Raw genomic sequence first — 10,533 nt, 5'->3', positions numbered from 1 at the left:
TCTTCATCATTGCATTCAGGTGACAAGTCCACCGTGCACCACGCCGTCTACGGCGGCATCAGAGACATCACATGCAAGTACCGAGGCGCGAACACGAGAAGCCTCAAGCGCCGCTGTGGACCGTAGCTCTTCCCCATCAATCGTCCAAACTCGGTCTCCACGTCGAACACACCTTGCACGAGTGGCGCAGTGGCAACCACATCCCAAGAAGAGAAAATCGTCTAAGTCCACCCAATGAGGAAACAGCTTGCTTACTAAGTGTTTAGAAAAAAAAATCGTCCCGGGCGTTTGTCAATCGAAATAAACCTTGAATGACCATTGATCAATCGGAACTTGTCTTGTCCATCTGCTTCTACCCACCAAGTTGTCTCATTGCTTCGCTGACTCGTCTTATGGCGCTGCCATTTGACATACCAATCAGAGCCATGTAGCCCTAGAGAGTCAAAGCCAAATAAGTTTCGTATGGAAAAGAAATGGGATTTATTTCAAAATAAATGATTTTCTGGTCTTTGGGCTGCTATGGCATCCACAGGAAGCGTATGAACACAAGAGCACCCTCGTTTGATCCGCAAAAATTTAGCGCTTCTGCTGTGCTTGATTTGAAACGCACAGCAGACAGAATCGCCGAGCACGACCCGAAATACTGACTGCCAATTAATCGCACCTGCCTCAATCCCAAGAGCAATATGTTGTTACAAAAAGGGAATACATATGTTACTTTCAAGGAGGTGACCGAACTATCCCGCTGAACAACATATTAAGGTACATTCTGGTGCCGTTGCATAACAAAAAAAAAAGTTTTTGCGCGCACCTCGACTCCACCTCCTCCCGCCCTCTGGCGCGCACCTCACAGCACCGACTTGATCTCGTGGGTGGGACTGGCTCTTTGGTGGCATTTTTCTCTTGGATATCTGCCCAAGCACTTCTTCAAGGCAGACCACAGCCTCGCAGCGATCAATCGATCGACGCGCAACACCAAACGCTTTCATTCGTTTTTTATTTTTTATTTTTTTTTCCTTTTCCCTTTCTTCCTCTGACTTGAGTTTAGAGTAGAGCAAGGAGCGACGATCATGGCGGACCGACGACTCACACGGCTATCCAAGACCATGACGTACCTTCTGCGACACGGCGCTGAGAAGGAAGGCGTTCCCATGAGCAAGGATGGCTTTGTTCATACTGCTGATTTGCGTCGCCATGACAAGCTGCGCCATCTGGACGATGACACGGTTCGCGAGATTGTCGCCACTGATGCCAAGGGCCGTTTCGAACTGCGCGAGGGCCCCCTGCGCGTGCGCGCCACCCAGGGCCACTCGCTCAATGTGCAAGAGGACAGCCTTCTTGATCCTGTCCTGAGCGCAGCAGACTGGCCCGTGGTTGTCCACGGCACCTATCATGCCGCCTGGGCCCAAATTCAGCGCGAGGGCTTGCGCACCATGGGCCGCCAGCACATTCACTTCAGCACTGCCGAGCCGGGCAGCCGTGAGGTGATTTCTGGTATGCGCACCACCTGCAACGTTTGGATCTACCTCGACCTCGACCAAGTGCTCCGCGATGGTATCCCCGTCTTCATCTCCCGCAACCGCGTGCTCCTCACGGCTGGACAAGACGGCGTCCTGCACCCCCGCTACTTCAAGCGGGTCGTGCGCAAGCCATCATGAACCTCGCCCGCCACCAATTTCCGCCCCTGATGACCTTGCATACTTTGTACAAGGCCAATGTCCGCTATTTCCACCTGCTTCAATCTGCATCGGACCTGCTCAATGAAGGAGGGCTGCGCCCTCGAGCTCGTTTCTGATGCCCTGCACTAGGCCAGGTTTTCCGCTTTTGACTGCTTCAGACCCTCACCAGACCCTCACCAGACCCTTTCTACCCTTCTCATGTTCGCCTCGCTTTGTCATTGGTTGTGAGACACTTGATTGTGAGACATTTGATTCTGAATTGATGACACAGCACACGCCGATCCGTCGATTGCTTGACTTTGGAAGCCCATTTTCTCCTTTTCCTCTTCTTAGCGTGCATGTTGCTGACTACTGGTCGCACCATGGCTGCACCTGGGAAAGATCCACGTGCCGCGCTGTCCCCTCTAAGATAATGTCTGGTCATGGCAGAATGGCAAAAAGAAGAGGCCCAATCTATCAGACACTCGCGCCCAAGAAGCATCCGCGAGGCAAGTCAGGGCAAGCGCCTTTTCCCCACCGCACTCACCGGCCATCGCTTCACCCGTAGCGGGACCGTTGAGGATTCCCCAGCAAGTATGGCCCGCAGCCATAAACAGACCCTGTGACACAGCAAATCACCGAATGAGCCTGCCCCTTCAGACGCTGACGTGCGGACAGCATCGCCCTAGCTGCGAAAAGCAGTCGGGGCGCGGCTGCAACGTACCTTTTGCAACGGCCCTATAAATGGAACGCCCGAGTCAGGCATGGGTAGATAGCATGCCTATCTCCCACACACTCAAAGTGACATGAGCATGCGACCAAAAGCCTCTCCCGCCACGCACCAAAGCCGATTCGCACCTGCACGACAGTCACTTCAGCATCTTGCAGTGCACTGGAGCATGCGTCTGCCCCCATATTCAACCGAGCAAGAAGCATTAGCGTATCGAGGTTTCGACCGGATCCCACCCAGATGGCCCACCCCATCTAGCAGCCCCTCGAATGTCATCTTCACCTCTGCGCCATGTCTATCCTGCCTGTCACAATCGGCCTCGCCCAAAGCACCCCACTCACCCATGATCTCCTTCAGTTCAGCACCAATGCCCTCTGTAGGCACCACGTCAGCCGAGTTGGCAGGAAGCGGCGTGTGCGCGTGTGTCCCGCCACACATATACACGCTGCCGTCTGCAGTCATTTTGCACCATTGCACGGGTGAGTTTGGCAGCCATGGCAGCCGACATGCTTGCTTGCCGAGCGCCCATACCTGGACGTGGATAAATTTCCGGGTTCTGCATCTTGCCCCGACGAGTGTAATTGATAAAAACGGCCGTTCCATCAATGTCCGCCCTTGGTCCAGGCTGCACCACGATCGAATGGGCCTTTTCACCCCCAATTCTGGGCGCTGTGATCGCTCGCACCCATTCTCGGCACTGGCCGCTCCAAGGTCCCATGCAAAGCAGCACCGCATCGGCTGGCACAGCCTCCCCCGTGGCCAACTGGACGCCACACACCTCGGCCAGCCCCTCCCGATAGCTCAGTCCGATCACGGTTTCCACTCGCACTCGCGCACCATGCTCCTGGGCCAGTTCCACCATCTTGCGTGTAAACAACCCCTGTCCCAGTGGCACGATTGGTCTGTGAGATCTTCTTGGCGACACGCCATGGGGCACGGGGTGTGCTCTTAACAGGTCTGCCTTTGGATCTCAGACCTCAAGAAAGAGTCCAGCCAGCTGTCAGCATCATCGCGACTTACCGGCGTCACCTGTGCCGTGTTTTCCGTGGATCCCATGTTTTCCGTCTTCCCATCAGCACCGCCATCCAGCCACGGCACCGCAGGCGAAGGTCGCCCTGCTGACTTGAGCACATTAATGCCTACCGTGCGCAGTCGGCGATACTCCCAGGGATTGCCGTGGGCCGCAGCCAGCTGCCTGTTAGCCCCGGCATGAACACACAGCTCATAAGGCAAGGACAACGAGGCACGCATCACCCTGGGTGGTGGTCAGACGGCAACGACAGGAATGAAAGCCAAATCAGCCTACTCGTGAAGATCAAAGCTGCGACGAGCCAAGGACTCTAGTGGTCCTCCATTGCACCAGTCACGGGCCAGAAACCCTCCTGTTTTGCCATGCCCCCCGCATTTGCCGTGGAATGAGCGACGCACAGCCACCCGAGATGCAACCTTTTGCAAAAGCCGCAGACGACGCACCCGCTTTTCCCGAAGCTGCACAGGCAACACCCGTGCGCTCAATCAGCGTCACCTTGGCTCCACGACAGGCCAGCTGATACGCCGAGCAAGCCCCAATGATACCGCCGCCCACCACAACCACATGCATCCTGCTAGCTGCCGTCAAAAAAAAAACCCCCCAGGTGCCCTTCGCTGCACCTCTTTCTGTATCTGAAAAAAAAAGGCTCCAAACATTTTGTTATGAAAGCAAATTTTGATCAACACACACAAAAATCCCATACAACATGAGAGATGTCAGTCAGTCAGTCTCATGAACGGCATGTCGCTGCTTCGACGCCGCCTTGGGCTCTAAAAGGCGTTATGCAATGCAGATGGGGCTCTTACTCTCACCCAGCGACGTCAATTGTGACAAGAGAGGAGCGAGCTACACAGCTTTTGCGGCGCTAAAACGTCAAGCCTGTACTGATGAGTGACCACGCGTACCAGCCATTAAGCCTCAAAAGACATCAACCAGATTTGTTTTTCATACTCCTCAACCAGAGCGAGCAGAAAGACACCAAGGCTTTAGGAACAGCTCATGACAGCAGGCTATTACGAGGGAGCGCACGCGTCTTGACCAAGTCAGTTGGTGAAGCTACCTGTGAGCCGAATGTCTCGCGAGCTCGAACCAACGTAGACCTGGTGTCAGACAACGGCCGAAAGAAATGAGAGCATCGCCACAAGACGAAAGCACCAGCACAAATGCCCTTCCATGCTTGGCCTCAGCATGACATACCTGAAATTCACCAGATACCTCGGACCATGAATGGGTACTAGCATCCCACACGCTGCGATCACGGCTGCGCAAAGGCAGCTTGACTTCCGCCTCGGCAAACGCATGCAAAAACACTTTGGTGAATCCTGTTGGGGGCAATCAAGAGAGGCAGAGACAAGAAGGCAAACAGCCATGCATTGACGATTGCATGGATGTATTGGCCATGCCGTTAGAGTGGCGTACAAGGTCTTGCATTTGGTTTGTTCTCAAAGATACCGACTGTACGCCCTCAGGAACGCACCTTTGAGTTGCTTAGGGGGCTCGCCCGCGCTGGAAGGGAAGCCAAGGTAGAGTTGGACCACCTCACCACCATAATCCTAGACATAGGTATTCAATTCAGCGTCACATGTGTACTCGTGGCACCGCTCATTCAAAGTGCTGAATGGACAGCAATGCCATGCGCGACCACTTGAACGACGTTGCACACCGATCAGATTTCACCCACCTCAGCAATGTTGGTCAGCTTGAACGCCACTTCATCCTTGCTGACGGTCAGGTTGTCATATTTGAACGCAGCATAGGACAAGCCATGGCCAAAGGGAAAGCGCGGTTCGATGCCGTGCGCATCATACCAGCTGTCGAGTTCCGCAAAAACCATGAATGCTCCTCGCTCCAAACGTTCATGCCCTCACAACAAGGCACAAGAGCGACCAAAAAAAAAAAAGGAGGGTTCATGTCAGCACCCAACAAATCCCTGACGCACCGATAGCCGATGAGGAGACGCTCATCATAGTACGCCTCGGCAGCGTCGTCAAGACCAGGATATTGACGCTCCGTAAAGCCGACCTCGTTCTCCACATTTGGCATGGTTAGGGGCAACTTGCCACTTGGGTTGACGGTGCCAAACAAGACTGCCGTGCCACAGCCAATGAGCTGGGATGGTGTTGGATGCAAGCAGTCCACGCGAATATGTCGCACAAACCATCAGCAGCGGCATTGGCGCCTTCTTGACCAGGCATAAAGTTGACAACAATACTGGCCACGTCCGCCGACCAGGGCATCAAGATGGCTCCAGGCGTTGTCACTAGTTGAGGAGTAAGGGTTTGATCAAGACAAGGCGACCACGTCGATCGTTCGCTCGCCTCTGAAAGCTAACACTTGCAAACATGCCGCATAACGTTTTTGTCGAAAGCAAAGTGACGCACCAATGACCACCACCTTGTCGCTGTGCGAGGCCGCAGCAATGATGAATTCGTCCTGCGCGTGTTTGCAGCGCAGCAATGAGCTCTTATGCGGAGAAGATTGGGACGAAAAGGCTCATCAACAATGGCACCAATGTGCCAAACCGCACCTGTCCACCGGCCAAGCTGAGGTTGGCACGGTCAGCGCCCTCGTGTGAAGTGGTGGCCACAAAAGCCAAAACATAGTCAACCTGCATGTTCGAGCATGAACACCGCAGCAAGGTTCGATCCAGTCAATGTTCATTTTGACGTGAGAGTATTTTTGTTGCGGACAGAGAGGGTCACTGCGTTGTGCAATTGAAAGAACCAACCTCCGCAGCTGTGCTGGCAACCATATCCGTATCGCTGCCGTCCAGATAGATCACGCACTGGTGGTGGACACGTCACATTTGTGTGAGACGTGCTGGTGACGAACCACCAAGCTCGGTACCAACCAACACTTGGAGAATGGCCCGCACGCCTACACAGAAGCTACTGCCAACCTGGTTTTCCACAACACAGTCCTTTTGGCCAGCTTGATTGTTGCGTGTGGGCCCAAAGCCGAGGGCCGTCTTGAACGCATCAAGTGGCGTGACCATGTATGGAATGTCGACATGTCCGGATCCTCTACAAGAACCCGTTTGTAGTCAGTGCCTTGCTGCAAGCAAAGCAGATGCCCCTCTATCATCTGGAAGCACGTGGACCGTACCCGCCAGCAACAATAGTTTGGTTCCATGCCTGTGCCCCAACAATGAGGTAGGTGGTGTTGGCGGTTCCTGCATTGAGAGGGAGGACCTTGTTCTCATTTTGTAGCAAGACGTGGCAATTGCCCGCCAGCTCACGAGCCAACTGGTTGTGCGCATCTGATGTGACATTGCTAGACGCAAGAATGGCCCAACCAACGTCAGTGGACCACGATCCACGTCTTGAGACCCAAGCAAAACGAGAGCAAAAGCACGACGCACTTGGAGAAGGCACCCGTGTTGGGCTTATCAAACAGACCGACGCTAAACATGGGTGTTAGGATGTTGAGGACGGAGGCGTTGATCAAGGCCATGGGGACGGTTCCGTTGGAAACCATGTCCTGCCGACCGTAGCACGCCAAACCCGCACGACGGGGTGGGGGCGCATGGAATCAGAACTGAGATCGTCCGAGGACGATACGACTGCACAATGTTGTAGTCTTTTATCTTCCGCGACTCGTGGGGCTCAACCAGCATGTAGGAGAAAGGGTCGAGTAGTTGGCAGGCATGGACATACAGCAAGTGTATCTCCCATGTGGGAGTCGCCCGGCATCTCTTGGTCCAAGCCCTTGTCAATCGAGGTACTATGCGTGGCCCCCCAATCGCTGCGACACAGCATGCCAGTAATGAACGAAACCGTGCGAGGCAGGTGAGGGGAAGAAACAGGGGTAGGCAGCACGAGTACCTCATGACCCAAAAACGTTTGTTGTCGGGATTGAGGCGGTGCTTGAGGTCTGTGTTCAGAGTTTCATTGTTCTCGCAGCTCCAAGCTGAATTGATCTTGTTATAACTGCACATAAAGGAGCCCACGTCGGCGTTGATGGCCCCCTCAAAGGGTGGGTAGTAGATCTTGGAGCAGCACAGCACAACCCAACCAAGTAAGGAAGAGCAGCACGGAGCGCGGAGCAAAGGGGGAGGACAGCCGGCCAAAAAAAATTAAAAATTACGGCGCAGTGTACCTCGAATCGTGTGCGCTCATCCACATTTTCGCTGACGGTCGTCCGCTTAGTCTCCTATGCAGCAGCCAGGCATGCCATTCATCAGTGGCCTGGCTCTAATTGAGCTTTGAGCACCTGATCAAGCGGCTGATTTGCCGGCAGATGGTCGACTAGACCAAGTCCATTTCAAGTTACAAGGAAGGAACATACCTGATTGTTGTTGACATAGTGCTGATTTCAGAAAGAGGGATGTTCGGGCGTGAGCGCTGTGCGCTTAAAGCGTTGATGGCGCCAACGCTGACACGTAAATCACCTTGCTCTGTTCTTGAAGAATGTTGGCTGGGAGCACACGAACCAACCTTGGCATTGGCGATGACACCCTGCGATTGAATGCCCTGGATGACCGGCTGAACCAAGGTATAACCGAGGAAGGGATCCTCCCCGCTCAAATCTGGGCGCGTGCCAACAAAATACATCTTGATGAGAATCAAAGCTGGGGACTTGAGATCCGTCATGTCACTCTAGTACCCAGAGGATGAAAGTTGACGTACACTCAAAATTGCGGCCGTTGACCGGTACGCGGGCCACGCACAAACCAGGGCCTAGCTGAACGTTGGCACCCTGTTCAATGCGGTGGGTTAGGAAAAGGACTAAGAGATCTCGGGCTTACGAGAGCATGAACACAAAAGCCAACCTTGGCTGCAAACTCCGCCCCCATCCCCTCGCCCCACTTGGAGAGCATGGCCACGTCCCAGCTGGCTGCCATCGTCAAGCCGGAGGGCCACGCCGTTCTGGCAACGCATGGAACACACAGAGTAGTGAAGAGAGACAATTGAGCAGGCGGAAGGCACTAGTTGACCACTCCTTTTTTCCTGCGGCCGGTCAAAGAAAGGGAGCAGGGCCTCCTACGTCGTGCGATCGTAACCGTTGTTGGTGGCTCGGAACCCTTGCGGGCCATCATTCAACTGAAGGGCAGGAATCTTGAGGCGATCATTGGGCACGACAAAGCCGGTATAGTTGTAATTTTGCGAGGTACCTACATCCGCACACACGGCCATTAGGGGTTCGTGAGCATCGCAGATGCCACTGGCATCAGCTGGTGGGCTGTCACTGCCACGGCAGATGCTGCGATCTGCGATTGAGCACGCATACCGCTATAACCGTGGAGCATTGCAATCTTCTCGGCCAAAGTCATCTCCTGCATCAATTTCCTGTAGTAGACGCACAAAAGGGCATGAGAGTCTGCAAACGAGGATCAGGACGGCAAGACGAAACCACCAACAAGGCTGCCGTTTAAGCTGGCCAAAGTCCATCGGTCAAAATGAACGTCAGTGGTTCTGCTTACTCGGCACGCGTGGTGGGATCCTCCTCAACATTCATCCACGGCTGCGGCTCGCCGCTACTCACGACAACCAGACCAACCAAAATCCCAACCACACAAGCCAGCCAGGCACGGCGCTCAGCCATCATTCCGCCTTTTCAGGTCGAGCAGAACCAGCAAGATGATCGCGCTTGCTCGAGTCCCTCGGAGATCAATCAAGTTCGCGTGTGTCAGTGACTTTTTGAGAGAGTGATCAAAGCCAAATGGGATCTACACGTCCATGTACACTTGCTTATGTTGTTGTACTTTTGTTTTGTTGATGTTTGATTGATGATGATTTGCTTGCTTTGTGTCGAATGACAAATTTTGTGTTCTTTTTTCTTGCTTGTGTTTGTGTTTTGTGTTTGATGCGAATTGACAGCTGAACATGCACTCACCAGCCGAGCAAGACCCTTCATGGCAATTGGTTGTGTCAAGAAAATGAGATGGCCGTAACCAATCTCATGAACTATCTATAGCAACATCACAAAGAGCATCGCATAGCAGGTGCCCCACAAGACGCTCCCCACATCCCCGCCTAAGCGAGTTCAGAGAAACGTCAACGTCCAAAAAAAAACAACACGGCAAAAATGGAAGCGAGACCACAACGAGTGCACTTGACAAAATGAAGACGATGGCGATAAATGCAGACGCACCGCAAAACTGACACAAAAAGGGTATGTGCGCAGCCAACGTGTGCCAGCGATAAGGTGAACCCAAAAAAAAAAAAAAAAAAAAATAAGGAAAAAGGAAAAAGAACCAAAGCAGATCCATGAGAGTGATCAATAACAAAGGGGAAACCGCACAGAACAAGAAGTCGAGCAGAAACCGATTGTTCTTATATGATCAGTGACATGACGAACAACGGGAAAAAAAAAAAAAAAAAAAGTAGAAGAAGATGAAGAAGGAAAGCGCATCTAGATGTCAAGGAAATGGGAATGCACAAGAATGTACACGAGAGGCCTAAGTGCGGGCGACTGGCACCTGCGGTTGATCGATGTTCTCGGGCGGGACGCGACGGAGCAGCTCCACTGCACCCACAATCGATGTGCAGGGCGGAGAAAGAAGGTCGTTGTTAAGCGTCACCAAACCCTCCTCGTTGACTTCAAGAAGATGGTGGTGGCACTTGGCATCTTTACTCTTCAGGCTCAGGATGGATAAGGCGTAGGAGCCGGCCGATCGAGCGCGCACCAGAAAGGCGTTATCCGACCCATTGGCCAAGAGGCGCTTTTCGGCTTCTGAGCGATCAATCTGTCCGTGAAAGTAGGGCTCGCCGTCGAGCCCCGCCGCCGGCCCCTCGGCCGTGTCTGCTGCATCAGCTGTCCAGAGAGGGACGCTCAGAAAATCTTGATAAAGCTCTGGAGAGCTCAGAATGTGCATGGCCGACGCAAGATCGCGCGCGCCCGGCATCACCTTCTCATTGAAAAGCACCTCGTCTTGGGCGTTGATGCTGAGAACGTGATGCTGCACGCGCGAACGCGAGCGCACGCTCAGCACCAACTGCTTGGTGTTGTCCGAGTAGCGCAAAATATAGCTGCCCACAGGCAAGGTCTCCAACTCGGTCTGCGCATCCCGACGCGAGGCGGAGCCGCGGTACGAGGGGAGTTTGCTAGCCTCCTCAATCAACAAAAGATGGCCCACCTCGTCGTCAGCCACCTCATTCACGGTACCAAATGTA

General features: G+C 53.6%; 3 protein-coding genes across 3 annotated transcripts in view; 1 reads left to right on the top strand and 2 right to left on the bottom strand.

Annotated features, from left to right (window-relative positions):
* Positions 1 to 1,106: 1,106 nt before the first annotated feature.
* MONBRDRAFT_23195 (uncharacterized protein) lies at positions 1,107 to 1,658 on the top strand (the record flags this gene model as incomplete). The annotated part of the gene is made up of 1 exon (XM_001743474.1): positions 1,107 to 1,658. One exon carries the CDS (start codon positions 1,107 to 1,109, stop codon positions 1,656 to 1,658), a length of 552 nt encoding a protein of 183 aa, XP_001743526.1.
* A 547-nt stretch (positions 1,659 to 2,205) lies between these two features.
* MONBRDRAFT_23194 (uncharacterized protein) lies at positions 2,206 to 8,962 on the bottom strand (the record flags this gene model as incomplete). The annotated part of the gene is made up of 29 exons (XM_001743152.1): positions 2,206 to 2,278; positions 2,383 to 2,439; positions 2,517 to 2,563; positions 2,730 to 2,840; positions 2,920 to 3,268; positions 3,409 to 3,583; positions 3,695 to 3,770; positions 3,862 to 3,934; positions 4,616 to 4,740; positions 4,896 to 4,971; positions 5,100 to 5,229; positions 5,358 to 5,505; positions 5,577 to 5,678; positions 5,800 to 5,851; positions 5,946 to 6,026; positions 6,147 to 6,203; positions 6,318 to 6,441; positions 6,524 to 6,691; positions 6,780 to 6,898; positions 7,075 to 7,162; positions 7,243 to 7,406; positions 7,517 to 7,570; positions 7,706 to 7,726; positions 7,855 to 7,946; positions 8,047 to 8,116; positions 8,190 to 8,286; positions 8,405 to 8,531; positions 8,648 to 8,706; positions 8,841 to 8,962. Coding segments are annotated over 29 exons (3,037 nt in total), but the record flags the coding sequence as incomplete, so codon positions are not given.
* An 856-nt stretch (positions 8,963 to 9,818) lies between these two features.
* The window catches only part of MONBRDRAFT_23193 (uncharacterized protein), a gene marked incomplete at both ends in the record, with an annotated part of 9,634 nt that continues 8,919 nt past the window's right edge, over positions 9,819 to 10,533 (bottom strand). Inside the window, one exon of the mRNA XM_001743151.1 lies at positions 9,819 to 10,418. Within this exon, the coding sequence (XP_001743203.1) occupies positions 9,819 to 10,418 (600 nt within the window). The remainder of the gene's footprint in view (positions 10,419 to 10,533) is intronic.

This window comes from Monosiga brevicollis, genomic scaffold (genome assembly GCF_000002865.3).
Source record: "Monosiga brevicollis MX1 MONBRscaffold_3 genomic scaffold, whole genome shotgun sequence".
Taxonomy (NCBI): domain Eukaryota; class Choanoflagellata; order Craspedida; family Salpingoecidae; genus Monosiga; species Monosiga brevicollis.
The sequence above is the reverse complement of the archived record's forward strand: the minus strand, read 5'-3'. Positions and strand labels throughout refer to the sequence as shown.